The following is a 13,539-nucleotide window of genomic DNA, read 5'->3' as shown; positions in this document are numbered from 1 at the left end:
ACTGCCAGAGGAACCAGTTGAGGCAGGCACATGAACAACATTTAAGAAGTACTTTAGACAGGTACATGGATAGGAAAGATCAGGGGATGTGCACTGAATTTCATCAAATAGGATTAGGTTAGTTGGGAAAATTCCAGATGGGCTGAAAGGGCCACTTCCACGCTGTGAGAGTCTGTGATTCATATTCTATGCAACTTGTGTCTGAGAATCTGTGTGTTCAATCTGAATATTCCTCGTATTTCAGGGTTACATGAAAAAGACTGAAGAAAAAGGAGTTCCAGATGAAATGAAAGGAAAAGACAAGATAATTTTTGGAAATATTCATCAGATTTATGACTGGCACAGGAAGTATGTGCAACATTATTTTGGATAGCTATTGCTCAAGTGACAAATCGGTCATTTTTGAAGAACTTGCTTCTATCTGATATTTTTCTGCAAATATCTCTATTCCTTTTTCTTTAGTACATTAGACCATAAGAGATAGGAGCAGAATTATGCTATTCAGCCCATCGAGTCTGCTCTGCTATCCCATCATGGCTGATTTATTATTCCCTCTCAAACCCATTCTACTGCCTTCTCCTCATAGCCTTTTACTAATCAAGAGCCTATCAGCCACCACTTTAAATACAATCGATGACTTAGCCTCCACAGCGTTCTGTGGCAATGAATTGCACAGATTCACCACCCTCTGGTTAAAGATGTTCCAAAGGGGCATCGTTTCTATTTATCCTCTCCATGTCCACTCTGTCTGGGCCTTTCAATGAGATCTCCCATCATTCTTCTAAACTCCAGCAAACACAGGCCCTGAGCCATCAAATGTTCCTCATACGTTAACCCTTTCTTTCCCGGAATTATTCTCGTGAACCTCCTCTGGACCCACTCCAATGCCAGTACATCCTTTTTTGGACAAGGGGCCCAAGGCTGCTCACAGTAATCCAAATGCAGTATGATCAATGCCTTATACAGCATTACATCCTTCCTTTTATATTTTAGCCTTCTTGAAATGAATGCTAACATTGCATTTGTCTTCCTTACCACTGACTCGACCTGCAAGTTAACCTTTAGGGAATCCTGCTCGAGGACTCCTCAGTCCCTTTGCAACTCTGATTTCTGAATTTTTCACCCTGTTTAAAAAATAGACTTAGCCTGTATTCCTTCTACAAAAATGCATGACCATACAGTGTATTCTATCTGCCACTTCCCTACCTATTCTAAACTGTCTAAGAGCCTCAAAATACCTGCCCCTCCATCTGCCTTTGTATCATCTGCAAACTTGGCACAAAGCCATTAAACATTCCCTTCTGTGCTTCCTTGACCATCAGTCACTTTTCAGTGTCTCATCCAAGTTGCAATTTAAAAAAGCATTTTATCCCATAATTAATTGCCCTCTTCTCCATCTAGTAATTATGCACCACATATTAAGTAAGCAGTTAACAACTAACTTATAATCAATCTACCTGTAGTAATAACTACTCCAGTTAATCATTTGGCTTAATCCCATCGTGTGGATTTTCCAGTTGAACTTTGACTCTTGCAACACCCTGCAACAAATAACATTTGAAACCAGTCTATTAACCTTGACGTTAAGCAGGAAAATATGTAAAATCACATGACTATCTCATCTAAAATATAACTGATGTGTATTAATCCAGAGTTTGTGTCCAGTCACAAGAACCCTGTCAACTTTCATAAGTTATCGCGGACATAAGAGCAGAAGAAAATAAGAATTAGGTGAAATAATAGGACACTTTACCCTTCCAATCTTTTCTGCCAAGTTACTAAGTTTAGTAACTTAGCGTCATCTTCTTGCACCATCTGCATTTCCCTTGATTCCCACGATATCCAGAAATCTGTTAATCCTGTTTGGAATGAGCTCTGTATCCCTCCAGGAGAGAGGAGAAATATTTCCTCATTGCAATTTGCTATTCCTTTATCAAAGTCTGTGAATGTCTTGTTCAAGACTCCTCAGCCAGGGGGAATATCCAACCTGCATCCACCTTGTGAAGCCCTGTAAGAACTGTGTGAGGTTCAATAGGATCACCACCTTCTTCAAAACTCTAGAAAATATTATTTTAATCCGTCTCTCTTCCTATAGCAAACTCACCACTCCTGGAACTAGACTAATGAATCTTTGCTGTACACATTCAATGCCAAACATAATTTAAGACCAAAATTCAGAATCAAAGTCAGGTTTAATATCACCAGCATATGTCATGAAATTGGTTAACTTTGCGGCAGTAGTACAATGCAATACATGATAATGTAGAAAAAAGCTATTAATTACACTATGTATATATATATATATATATGACATAGTTAAATTAAATAAGTAATGCAAAATCAGAAATAAAAGTAAGTGAGATAGTGTTCACAGGTTCAATGTCCATTTAGGAATCGGATGGCAGAGGGGAAGAAGCTGTTCGTGAATCACTGAGTGTGTGTCTTCAGGCTTCTGTTCCTCTTTCCTGATGGTAACAGTGAGAAGAGGGCATGTCCTGGGTGGTGGGGGTCCTTAATGATGGACGCTGCCTTTTTAAGGCACCGCTCCTTGAAGCTGTCTTGGATACTATGGAGGCTAGAGCCCATAATGGAGCTGTCTAATTTTACAACTCTCTGTAGATTATTTCAATCCTATGCAGTAGACACCCCATAATTGCAATATTTTACTCTTTTGTAGTAAAGACCAAAATCTCATTTACCTTCCTAACTGCCTGTTGCATCCGTACATTAGTTTTCAGTGATTTATGGTCCCTGCAGTTCATCTGCTGCTGTGCCTTTGTAACTTCTGTACTTGGCCATTCCACTTTCACTCTCCATAACCATCAACTCATCCAAATCACTGCTGGATGAATCTGAACTTATATCAAATTCATTTCATTCTAGTCCTCAGTACTCTGTATTCAGAGTTTGGTGGCAAACAGTTTTGAAATTCTTAATCTTGTTTTCAATTCCATACATGGACTTTCCCCTTCCTATCTCTGTAACCTTCTCCATTTCCATGACTATCCAAAATCTCTAAGTTCAGCAAATTTTGGTCATTTGCACTTTGTCTATTACTGGCAGCCATGCGTTCATTTGCTTTGGCCGTAAACTCCGGAATGCCTTCACCTCTGTACTCTTCCTCCTTTAAGATGCTTCTTTATACATACTGTTGATCATTGGTGCTAAACATTCATAATGCTAATTTTGCCGAAGTTTTTTGATAACCTGTGCATTAGAATATTTTACAACAGTAAAACTTACTGTCTTGTATTATATAGTATGCTGTGTGTATAGCTGAGATGCATTCTATATTGAGTTGGAGTCTATAGCGAAGCAGGAAGGAGTGTTATGTATTCAATAATTCAGTAATATTTGAGTAATCTTGTAAATATATACAATTTGTTTCATGTACATTTACATATAACCCATAATCAATTTGTTTACATTACTGATTACAGGTTATATGCAAAAGTACGTGAATGGCATACGGCATTATGCCACCAAGTCATATGTGCGCACCTCACTGAAAGAGAAACTAAGCATATACATACATCCCTGCTCCTGTGTTTTTTCTTTCAATTAGTTTGATGTTTTGAAGTTACAAAACATAACAAATAACACCATTGATTGAATCAGTAAAACGAAATATCTCTCTATATGACAGTTTATGGAAATTTTGATAGATGAGGCCTTAAAAACAATAAAATAAGATTTCCATACTGCAAAGCTAAAGTGATAATTGAATTTTTACAGCTTAGAATTCAATCATTCTTAGTTATTAGCTATTTTGATGTATTCATTATTTGAAAATCACACGTCTGAAATATTTAAATCACTTTGAAGGACACATATGTTTGTTGAATGCCAATGATCATTGGGACTTCTTTTGGCACAGGCGTGACCTGTACAAAAAGGATGGGTTACATTTGAATCCTAGGGGGACCAATATTCTGGCAGGGAGATTAGCGGGGGCTACTGAGGTGACTTTAAACTAGAATGGTTGGGGGGTGGGAATCAAATTAAAGAGGCTAGGCGTGAGGAGGTTAGTTCACAACAGAGGGATGGGAACCAGTGCAGAGAGACAGAGGGGTGTAAAGTGAGGGTAGAAGCAAAAAGTACTAAGGAGAAAAGTAAAAGTGGCAGGCCGACAAATCCAGGGTAAGCATTAAAAAGGGCCACTTTTCAACATAATTGTATAAGGGCTAAGAGAGTTGTAAAAGAGCGCCTGAAGGCTTTATGTGTCAATACAAGGAGCATTTGTAATAGGGTGGATGAATTGAAAGTGCAGATTGTTATTAATGATTATGATATAGTTGGGATCACAGAGACATGGCCCCAGGGTGACCAGGGATGGGAGCTCAACGTTCAGGGATATTCAATATTCAGGAGGGACAGACATGAAGGAAGGGGAGGTGGGGTGGCGTTGCTGGTTAAAGAAGAGATTAACGCAATAGAAAGGAAGGACATAAGCCGGGAAGATGTGGAATCGATATGGGTAGAGCTGCGTAACACTAAGGGGCAGAAGACGCTGGTGGGAGTTGTGTACAGGCCACCTAACAGTAGTAGTGAGGTTGGAGATGGTATTAAACAGGAAATTAGAAATGTGTGCAATAAAGGAACAGCAGTTATAATGGGTGACTTCAATCTACATGTAGATTGGGTGAACCAAATTGGTAAAGGTGCTGAGGAAGAGGATTTCTTGGAATGTATGCGGGATGGTTTTTTGAACCAACATGTTGAGGAACCAACTAGAGAGCAGGCTATTCTGGAATGGGTTTTGAGCAATGAGGAAGGGTTAATTAGCAATCTTGTTGTGAGAGGCCCCTTGGGTAAGAGTGACCATAATATGGTGGAATTCTTCATTAAGATGGAGAGTGACATAGTTAATTCAGAAACAAAGGTTCTGAACTTAAACAGGGGTAACTTTGAAGGTATGAGACGTGAATTAGCTAAGATAGACTGGCAAATGACACTTAAAGGATTGACGGTGGATATGCAATGGCAAGCATTTAAAGGTTTAAACTATAACAATTGTTCATCCCAGTTTGGCAAAAAAATAAATCAAGGAAGGTAGTGCACCCGTGGCTGACAAGAGAAATTAGGGATAGTATCAATTCCAAAGAAGAAGCATACAAATTAGCCAGAGAAAGTGGCTCACCTGAGGACTGGGAGAAATTCAGAGTTCAGCAGAGGAGGACAAAGGGCTTAATTAGGAAGGGGAAAAAAGATTATGAGAGAAAACTGGCAGGGAACATAAAAACGGACTGTAAAAGCTTTTATAGATATGTAAAAAGGAAAAGACTGGTAAAGACAAATGTAGATCCCTTGCAGACAGAAACAGGTGAATTGATTATGGGGAGCAAGGACATGGCAGACCAATTGAATAATTACTTTGGTTCTGTCTTCACTAAGGAGGACATAAATAATCTTCCAGAAATAGTAGGGGACAGAGGGTCCAGTGAGATGGAGGAACTGAGTGAAATACATGTTAGTAGGGAAGTGGTGTTAGGTAAATTGAAGGGATTGAAGGCAGATAAATCCCCAGGGCCAGATGGTCTGCATCCTAGAGTGCCTAAGGAAGTAGCCCAAGAAATAGTGGATGCATTAGTGATAATTTTTCAAAACTCGTTAGATTCTGGATTAGTTCCTGAGGATTGGAGGGTGGCTAATGTAACTCCACTTTTTAAAAAAGGAGGGAGAGGAAAACCGGGGAATTATAGACCGGTTAGCCTAACGTCGGTGGTGGGGAAACTGCTGGAGTCAGTTATCAAGGATGTGATAACAGCACATTTGGAAAGCGGTGAAATGATCGGACAAAGTCAGCATGGATTTGTGAAAGGAAAATCATGTTTGACGAATCTCATAGAATTTTTTGAGGATGTAACTAGTAGAGTGGATAGGGGAGAACCAGTGGATGTGGTATATTTGGATTTTCAAAAGGCTTTTGACAAGGTTCCACACAGGAGATTAGTGTGCAAACTTAAAGCACACGGTATTGGGGGTAAGGTATTGGTGTGGGTGGAGAATTGGTTAGCAGACAGGAAGCAAAGAGTGGGAATAAACGGGACCTTTTCAGAATGGCAGGCGGTGACTAGTGGGGTACCGCAAGGCTCAGTGCTGGGACCCCAGTTGTTTACAATATATATTAATGACTTGGATGAGGGAATTAAATGCAGCATCTCCAAGTTTGCGGATGACACGAAGCTGGGTGGCTGGGTGGCTGGGTGGCAGTGTTAGCAGTGAGGAGGATGCTAAGAGGATGCAGGGTGACTTGGATAGGTTGGGTGAGTGGGCAAATTCATGGCAGATGCAATTTAATGTGGATAAATGTGAAGTTATCCACTTTGGTGGCAAAAATAGGAAAACAGATTATTATCTGAATGGTGGCCGATTAGGAAAAGGGGAGGTGCCACGAGACCTGGGTGTCATTATACACCAGTCATTGAAAGTGGGCATGCAGGTACAGCAGGCGGTGAAAAAGGCGAATGGTATGCTGGCATTTATAGCGAGAGGATTCGAGTACAGGAGCAGGGAGGTACTACTGCAGTTGTACAAGGCCTTGGTGAGACCACACCTGGAGTATTGTGTGCAGTTTTGGTCCCCTAATCTGAGGAAAGACATCTTTGCCATAGAGGGAGTACAAAGAAGGTTCACCAGATTGATTCCTGGGATGGCAGGACTTTCATATGAAGAAAGACTGGATGAACTGGGCTTGTACTCGTTGGAATTTAGAAGATTGAGGGGGGATCTGATTGAAACATATAAGATCCTAAAGGGATTGGACAGGCTAGATGCAGGAAGATTGTTCCCGATGTTGGGGAAGTCCGGAACGAGGGGCCACAGTTTGAGGATAAAGGGGAAGCCTTTTAGGACCGAGATTAGGAAAAACTTCTTCACACAGAGAGTGGTGAATCTGTGGAATTCTCTGCCACAGGAAACAGTTGAGGCCAGTTCATTGGCTATATTTAAGAGGGAGTTAGATATGGCCCTTGTGGCTACGGGAGTCAGGGGGTATGGAGGGAAGGCTGGGGCGGGGTTCTGAGTTGGATGATCAGCCATGATCATAATAAATGGCGGTGCAGGCTTGAAGGGCCGAATGGCCTACTCCTGCACCTATTTTCTATGTTTCTATGTTTCTATATCACTGTGAAACAGTGGAGTTAATGTTGCAATACAATATTTATTCATGATTTATACATTGTTCATCAATTGATTTTGTTCAGATTAAAGCAAATATTGTGGATTTATTTTCAGATTATTCTATTTTCATCAGAACACACAGTTTCAACATACAAATCTAGCAAAATAAAACTATTAAGAATGCTTTAAATGATTAAAGAATATTGAAAATATTGAAATATTGAATATTGAATATTGAAAAACACTTAACAATTGAAAACATTTAACTGAGTCCTCATAGCTGTAACTCTCCATTCAAATGAATTGCCACAAGTTTACAGTCTGCATCTAGCGTTGATATGGAGTCCAAAGTGGTGATGCTGGTGGAAAATACACAGCAGAGAACATCTGGTGACTCCAGGATTTTTGGATCTCCCCCTCCCCCTCCCACTTTCAAATCTCTTACTAGCTCTTCTTTCAGTCAGTCCTGACAAAGGGTCTCGGCCCAAAACGTCAACTGTACCTCTTCCTAGAGATGCTGCCTGGCCTGCTGTGTTCACCAGCAACTTTTATGTGTTTTGCTTGAAATTCCAGCATCTGCAGATTTCCTCGTGTTTCCAGAGTTTCCATGTTATGTTCACTTGTTCATTTGGACCCTGTGCAGATTGATGGGGGTAGGCTGTATAAATGGTTTGACATGGACTAGATGGGCTGTACTTTTCTATGACTCTATGACTCCTGGCATAAGGAGTAAATTCCCCACAGTTTCAGGACCACTGCTGGACAATTTGCACAATGATAAACATGCTCTGCAGAGCATGAATTGTTTGCACAACAATACCTGTGTTTGATAGTCTTCAAAATTAAGTAGATAAACATGCACCACTGAAATGAAGTTGTAGAATAATTACTGTGGTTATTCCTTTGTAGTTACTTCTTGGCGGAATTGGAAAAATGTCTGCAGCAACCAGAATATTTGGCAAAAATCTTCATCAAGCATGTGAGTTTTTCTCATCAGAACCTCTTACATTGAAATACGTTTCAATATTCATAATTTTTCTTATTTGTTGACTACAGTTAAATCTACTATAATAATTATGTTGGAATCTGCCTTGACATTTAGGGTAATATTAGACAAGGTTCCTATAAATCCTTTCCAGTCACCAGCTACTGTGAATAAATGGATGGCAGTAGAATCAAGAAAAGTTGATGCACACATGAGAGATAATAGTGGAAATAAAGTGGGGAATAGAACTGATGGGATAAAAAGCTTACAGTTGGTATAAAAAGCAAATTGAATGGTCTTCTACTGTGTGAAAAGAAACATGTATAAAGTTCAAAGTACTTTTATTATCAAAGTATGTATAGTATATACAATATTGATATTTATCTCCCTACTGGCAGTCACAAAACAAAGAAACCCAATAGAACCTATTTTTAAAAAAGGAGACCATCAAAGACTCAATGTGTTGAAGAAAGATCGTGCAAAACAATAACAGTAAGCAAGTAACATGTAGAACTGAAGTTCACAAAAGTGAGCTACGAAGCTAGCCATCACTACAGCTGATTCAGGAGCCCATTAGTTGTAGGACACAGCCTCAGTTCAATGCAGAGATGATTAAACCTCACAAAGCAGGAGATGTGAGAACTAAAGGGAAATACTGAGGTGATTCAAGAATGTATTGACAAGAGACCCAGTAACTAAGTACATCAACACATGCATCTCTTGTTCTCTCTCTCTCTCTCTCTCTCTCCCTATCTATCTATCTCTCTCTCCCTCCCTCTCTGTCTCTCTCTCCCTCTCTCTCTCTCTGTCCCTCTCTCTCACACACACTCTCTCTCTCTTGTTCTCTCTCTCTCTCATCAACAGCAGCAATATACACTGACTCAGGGCTGTTCCGTTCAGTCTACTTTAATCTTCACCCAAGTAAATGCTTCAACAAAACTTTGCTTTTAGGCATCATAGATTTTCAATAGCTCATGAATTCTCAAAGTACTGCTCTGGGCAAATATCTTTTATCATTTTTGAGTTAAGACAATTATTATCAAACTTGTTGACAAAGGCAATACCGTTGGTGAGATAAGGTGAGCATCAACTTGCAAATACCTCCTACTGGACCACGATCCCATCACTATATCCCAGATCCTTGCTGATCTCATTTCCATGGAAATTGTTCACTCCTCAGCCTCCATCCGCAAAGTCTCCCCAGTCCCTTTTACCTCTGCTCTGAAAATGAGACTTTTTACCCCATTTCCTCTCAGATATTTTCCCTTTTCTTTAACAATGTCTGCCTTCTACCAGGGTTGACAAAGCTTCTCAATTGCATTTCTATTTCCTGCACTTCTCACACCCACTCTCCTCCAACCTGGCTGTTAAACTTAATATCACTTTAGCTTTTCAATAGATCTTTCTGTAATCTCTGCCCCTTGCAACAAAACATCATAAACACACCTTCCCCCCCTGAGGACCAGCTGGAAGGATTTGCGGGAAGTTTCCCAGTTTGGAAAACCAGCTGGAAGGATCCACTGGAGTCTGTGGACTGCAGGCCCCTTCTCCCAAGCCGAAACTCGGTTTGCAGCCACATTTCCAACTTGTAAACTGTTCAGATTACAAACAATAGATAGGAGCTCTGGGAAGGCCCTATATACTGTCCAAAGAAATGGTCTTATAAACATTCTCATGAATACACATTCAATCTATTTGGAAATCAAAGTCTGATTGCAACCATTTTTATTTTATTAGTGCTTTCTGCAATTAAATTTACTTTTACAATTTACCTCCAGTGGTGTTTTATGCTGTGTTTTATCATTCTTAATTCTACTCTCCGATCCTCTGAGCTTCATTCCTTATGAAAAACATCCTCCCTTCATCCAAATATTTAATCCTTTCTGCTTTATTGAAGTGTTTTTGCCAATAACTTGTTACCAATCTTGATCCCTTCCTATCACATCTATGTAATGGCTTTTATTTCAAATATATTTATTGCTGTTTGTGCCACTAATTCTTCTAACAAAACAAATGCAGAGGTAAAATTTAATTTTGATATTTGATTATTTTTCACAGTGTTTATCCCTGTCCTTCATGTTACAATTTGCTTATCCTTCCTCAATTCATTACTGTACTACTTGCTGTCAAACTAGTCAAGGGGCCTGAACAACCAAGGAGTGGAACAAACACACTGCAGTGAATTTGCATAGTATCATAACACTAGGAATTTCATATCAATCTGTCTGGAGTTTTGTCTATGGCAAGAGACATCTCAGTATCCTCTTCATGAATCATAAGCATCTCACACATTGATCCTGATTCAGGAAGCCTGAGCACTGTTCCCTGAAGATGCTTGTTTGATTGATATGGTCTCCCATTGTGTCCTTCCATCACTCTTTGTCATTTCTTCTGAGCAGTTTGTCAATGTCCTTCGCTTGTTCACTCAATTATGCTGCACTCCTGGGGGAATGATTACGACTGCAAACTATCAATCACAGCTCAGTGGTCAACACCGTCATCCCCCCTCAGTACTAATCATCAAATGTCAAAATTTGGGCCTCTGTACCTCCCTCTGCAACTGGATTCTCAGCTCCCTATCAAAAGATCATCGTCTGTGTAGATTATCAATACCATCTCCTCCTTGTTGACAGTCAGTAAGGTGCACCTCAGGGATGTATACTTAGCCCATTGCTCTACTCTCTCTACACTCATGGCTGCATGGTTAAGCACAAAATCAGAATTAGAATCCCACTTACTAACGCCGACATAGATCATGAAATTAGTTGTTTTGTGGCAGCAGTACAGTGCAAGATATAAAAATTACTATAACTTACAAAATAAATAAATAATGCAAAAGGTGAATAATGAGGTAGTGTTCATGGACCATTCAGAAATATGATGGAGGAGGGGGAGAAGCGGTTCTTAAAACATTGTGTGGGCTTTCATACCTCCTCGCTGAAAGTAGTAATGCAAAGAGGGTGTGCCCCAGATGGGGAGGGTCTTTAATGGTGGATGCCACCTTTTTGAGGCACCGCTCTTGATGATATCCTTGATGGTGGGGAGGGTTGTTTCTAAGATGAAGCTGGAAGAGTCTATCACCCTTCGCAGCCTCTTTCGATCCTGTGCATTGCTGGCTTCATACCACGTTTTGTTGCAACCAGTCAGAATGTTCCCCGCTGTACAGCTGTAGAAACTTGCAAGAGTCTTTGGTGACACAGCAAATCTCCTGAGTCCTAATGAAGCAAAGCCACTGGTGTCCCCTCTTCCTGACTGCATCAATGTGTTGGCCCTGGAGAGAGGCGTTAATCACATTTGACACCAGTTTTGTTGGTAAAATTTCAGATGGTGAATTGGAAGTGTACAGGAGTAAGAAAAATTGGATGGCTGAGAGGTGTCGCGATAACAACCTCACACTCAACACCAGCAAGACCAAGGAATTCAAAGATTCAAAACACATCTATGATCAAAGAATATATGAATAATACACCTTGAAATCTGTCTGCTTGTAGGCTGACTGTGGAATTCAGGAAGGGGAGGTTGAGAGAACACGCACAAGTCCTCACTGAAGGGTCAGTGATGGAAAGCATAGCCGTTCCAAGTTCCTGGGAGTCAATATCTTGACTATCTATCCTAGAAGCAGCACAATGATGTAATCACAAAGACATGCATGTGGTTCTACACACTAGTGTTGGGAATTTGAGGAGATTTGGTATGTCATTAAAGACTCTTACAGATTGCAAAAGGTGCATAGTGGGGAGCATTCTGACTGTTCACATCACAGCCTGACACGCAAGTTCCAATGCACAGAATTACAAGAAATTATGAAAACTCCCAGTAAGATGGCGATGCGTCCGAACACAGCAGCCTCTTGAGGGCCAACCAAAGGTGCAATTTTCTTTTTAAAACTTGTTTTTTATGATCGTAAGTCTACACTGGACCCCAAGAACGATGGGTACAGCAGGACTACCGCATCAGTGAGCTGCTCGTTGTTTGGTGCAGCCAGCCGGGGCATTGAAGAGCTGACGGCCGATTCAGAGAAGGAGAAGCCGACACTTGGATCAGAGAAGGAGAAGCCGACACTTGGATCAGAGAAGGAGAAGCCGACACTTGGATCAGAGAAGGAGAAGCCGACACTTAGATCAGAGAAAGAGAAGCCAGTGCTCAGGTCAGAGAAGAAGCCAGCAGACGGGCTGGAGAAGGTTCAGAGGAGGTGACCTGCTGCTGCATGCTACTCGAAGACGTTGGAGCTGGTGCATGAAAACAGCGTGCAGTGTAACTGTGAGTGACCGTTTTGGACGTTTCTCTTCTGATCACAAGTCCCTGTTGGACTTCGATAATGTCAGATGCCACAGGCCTGTTTGGTAGAAAAACAGGCAACGAGACAGCAGCATGGCCTCAGTTGTAGTGAAGACTAGACATCAAGCCACAGGCTTGCCTGCTGCTGAAGTCCAGGTGAGAAGACACTGGGGGTGGTGTGGCATAGAGTCCGTGCTCAGTTGGGAGCTAGCCGCTCCTGTCTGTACTGCACTCCAGTGTTCGATCGGCGTAATGACAGGCTGCACTGCCGGGAGCTGTACCATCAATCTGCATGTCATTCAGGGACTTGGACTATACATGTGTTTTTTTCTTCTCTCTCACTATTCTGAATGTTATGCACTTTGGCCCCAGAGGAACTATACATTGACTGTGTCCATGTACAGTTTGAATGATAATAAAACTTGATTTGATTTGAGATTATATACTCAGAGAGCTCCAGAACAGGCATAACACACACCCCGCCAATGAGAACATGTTCAGGAGGTGGTGCTTAATGAAGGTGACATCCATCACTCAGGACATCCAGCACCCAGGACATCATGCCCTCTTCTCATTATTACCATCAGGTAGGTCGTACTGGAGCCTGAAGAGCCACATTCAAAGTACTTCTTCTCCTCTGCCTACAAATTTCTGAGCAATCCAACAGTGCATGAACACTGCCTTTTTCAAAACTATTTATTTATTTATTTATTTTGAAACTTGTAGTAATTCTATGTCTTTGCTGATGCTAAACATCAAATTTCAGATCATATAAATCAATGATAATAAATTTGATTCTGATACTAATGCTCCATATCTAGGAGAAATTTGTTTCTGCCAACCTTGAACTTTGTAGACTTTCCAAACTCCTAAAATTTTGTGGAAGAACAAAACGCAAGCTGCATTGAAATGATACTCAGTAGAATCAGTAAGCAATTAACCTGGAAGCAACATGACCCTCTTAAATAGCACTGGGGGGGACCCTTTCTTACTTTGTATCTATGTCTATTTCTAGATTAACAGCTACAATAGCTGAATTGCTGAGACGGAATTTAGTAGAAGTTGCGTCAAGTTAGACATACAAGTACAAGCTTCATGATCTGTCCTTCTATTGGCATTTGTGCCTGAACCACTTTCAGTGTGGAGACTCACGC

At 40.8% G+C, this 13,539-nt stretch overlaps 1 protein-coding gene across 1 annotated transcript in view; it reads left to right on the top strand.

Moving 5' to 3' along the window:
* Positions 1 to 250: 250 nt before the first annotated feature.
* LOC134348794 (kalirin-like) overlaps positions 251 to 13,539 on the top strand; it is a 31,962-nt gene continuing 18,673 nt past the window's right edge. The window contains exons 1-2 of the mRNA XM_063052596.1: positions 251 to 348; positions 8,032 to 8,101. Coding sequence (XP_062908666.1) covers positions 251 to 348; positions 8,032 to 8,101 — 168 coding nt within the window. The remainder of the gene's footprint in view (positions 349 to 8,031; positions 8,102 to 13,539) is intronic.

This window comes from Mobula hypostoma, chromosome 6 (genome assembly GCF_963921235.1).
Source record: "Mobula hypostoma chromosome 6, sMobHyp1.1, whole genome shotgun sequence".
NCBI lineage: Eukaryota > Metazoa > Chordata > Chondrichthyes > Myliobatiformes > Myliobatidae > Mobula > Mobula hypostoma.
The sequence above is the reverse complement of the archived record's forward strand: the minus strand, read 5'-3'. Positions and strand labels throughout refer to the sequence as shown.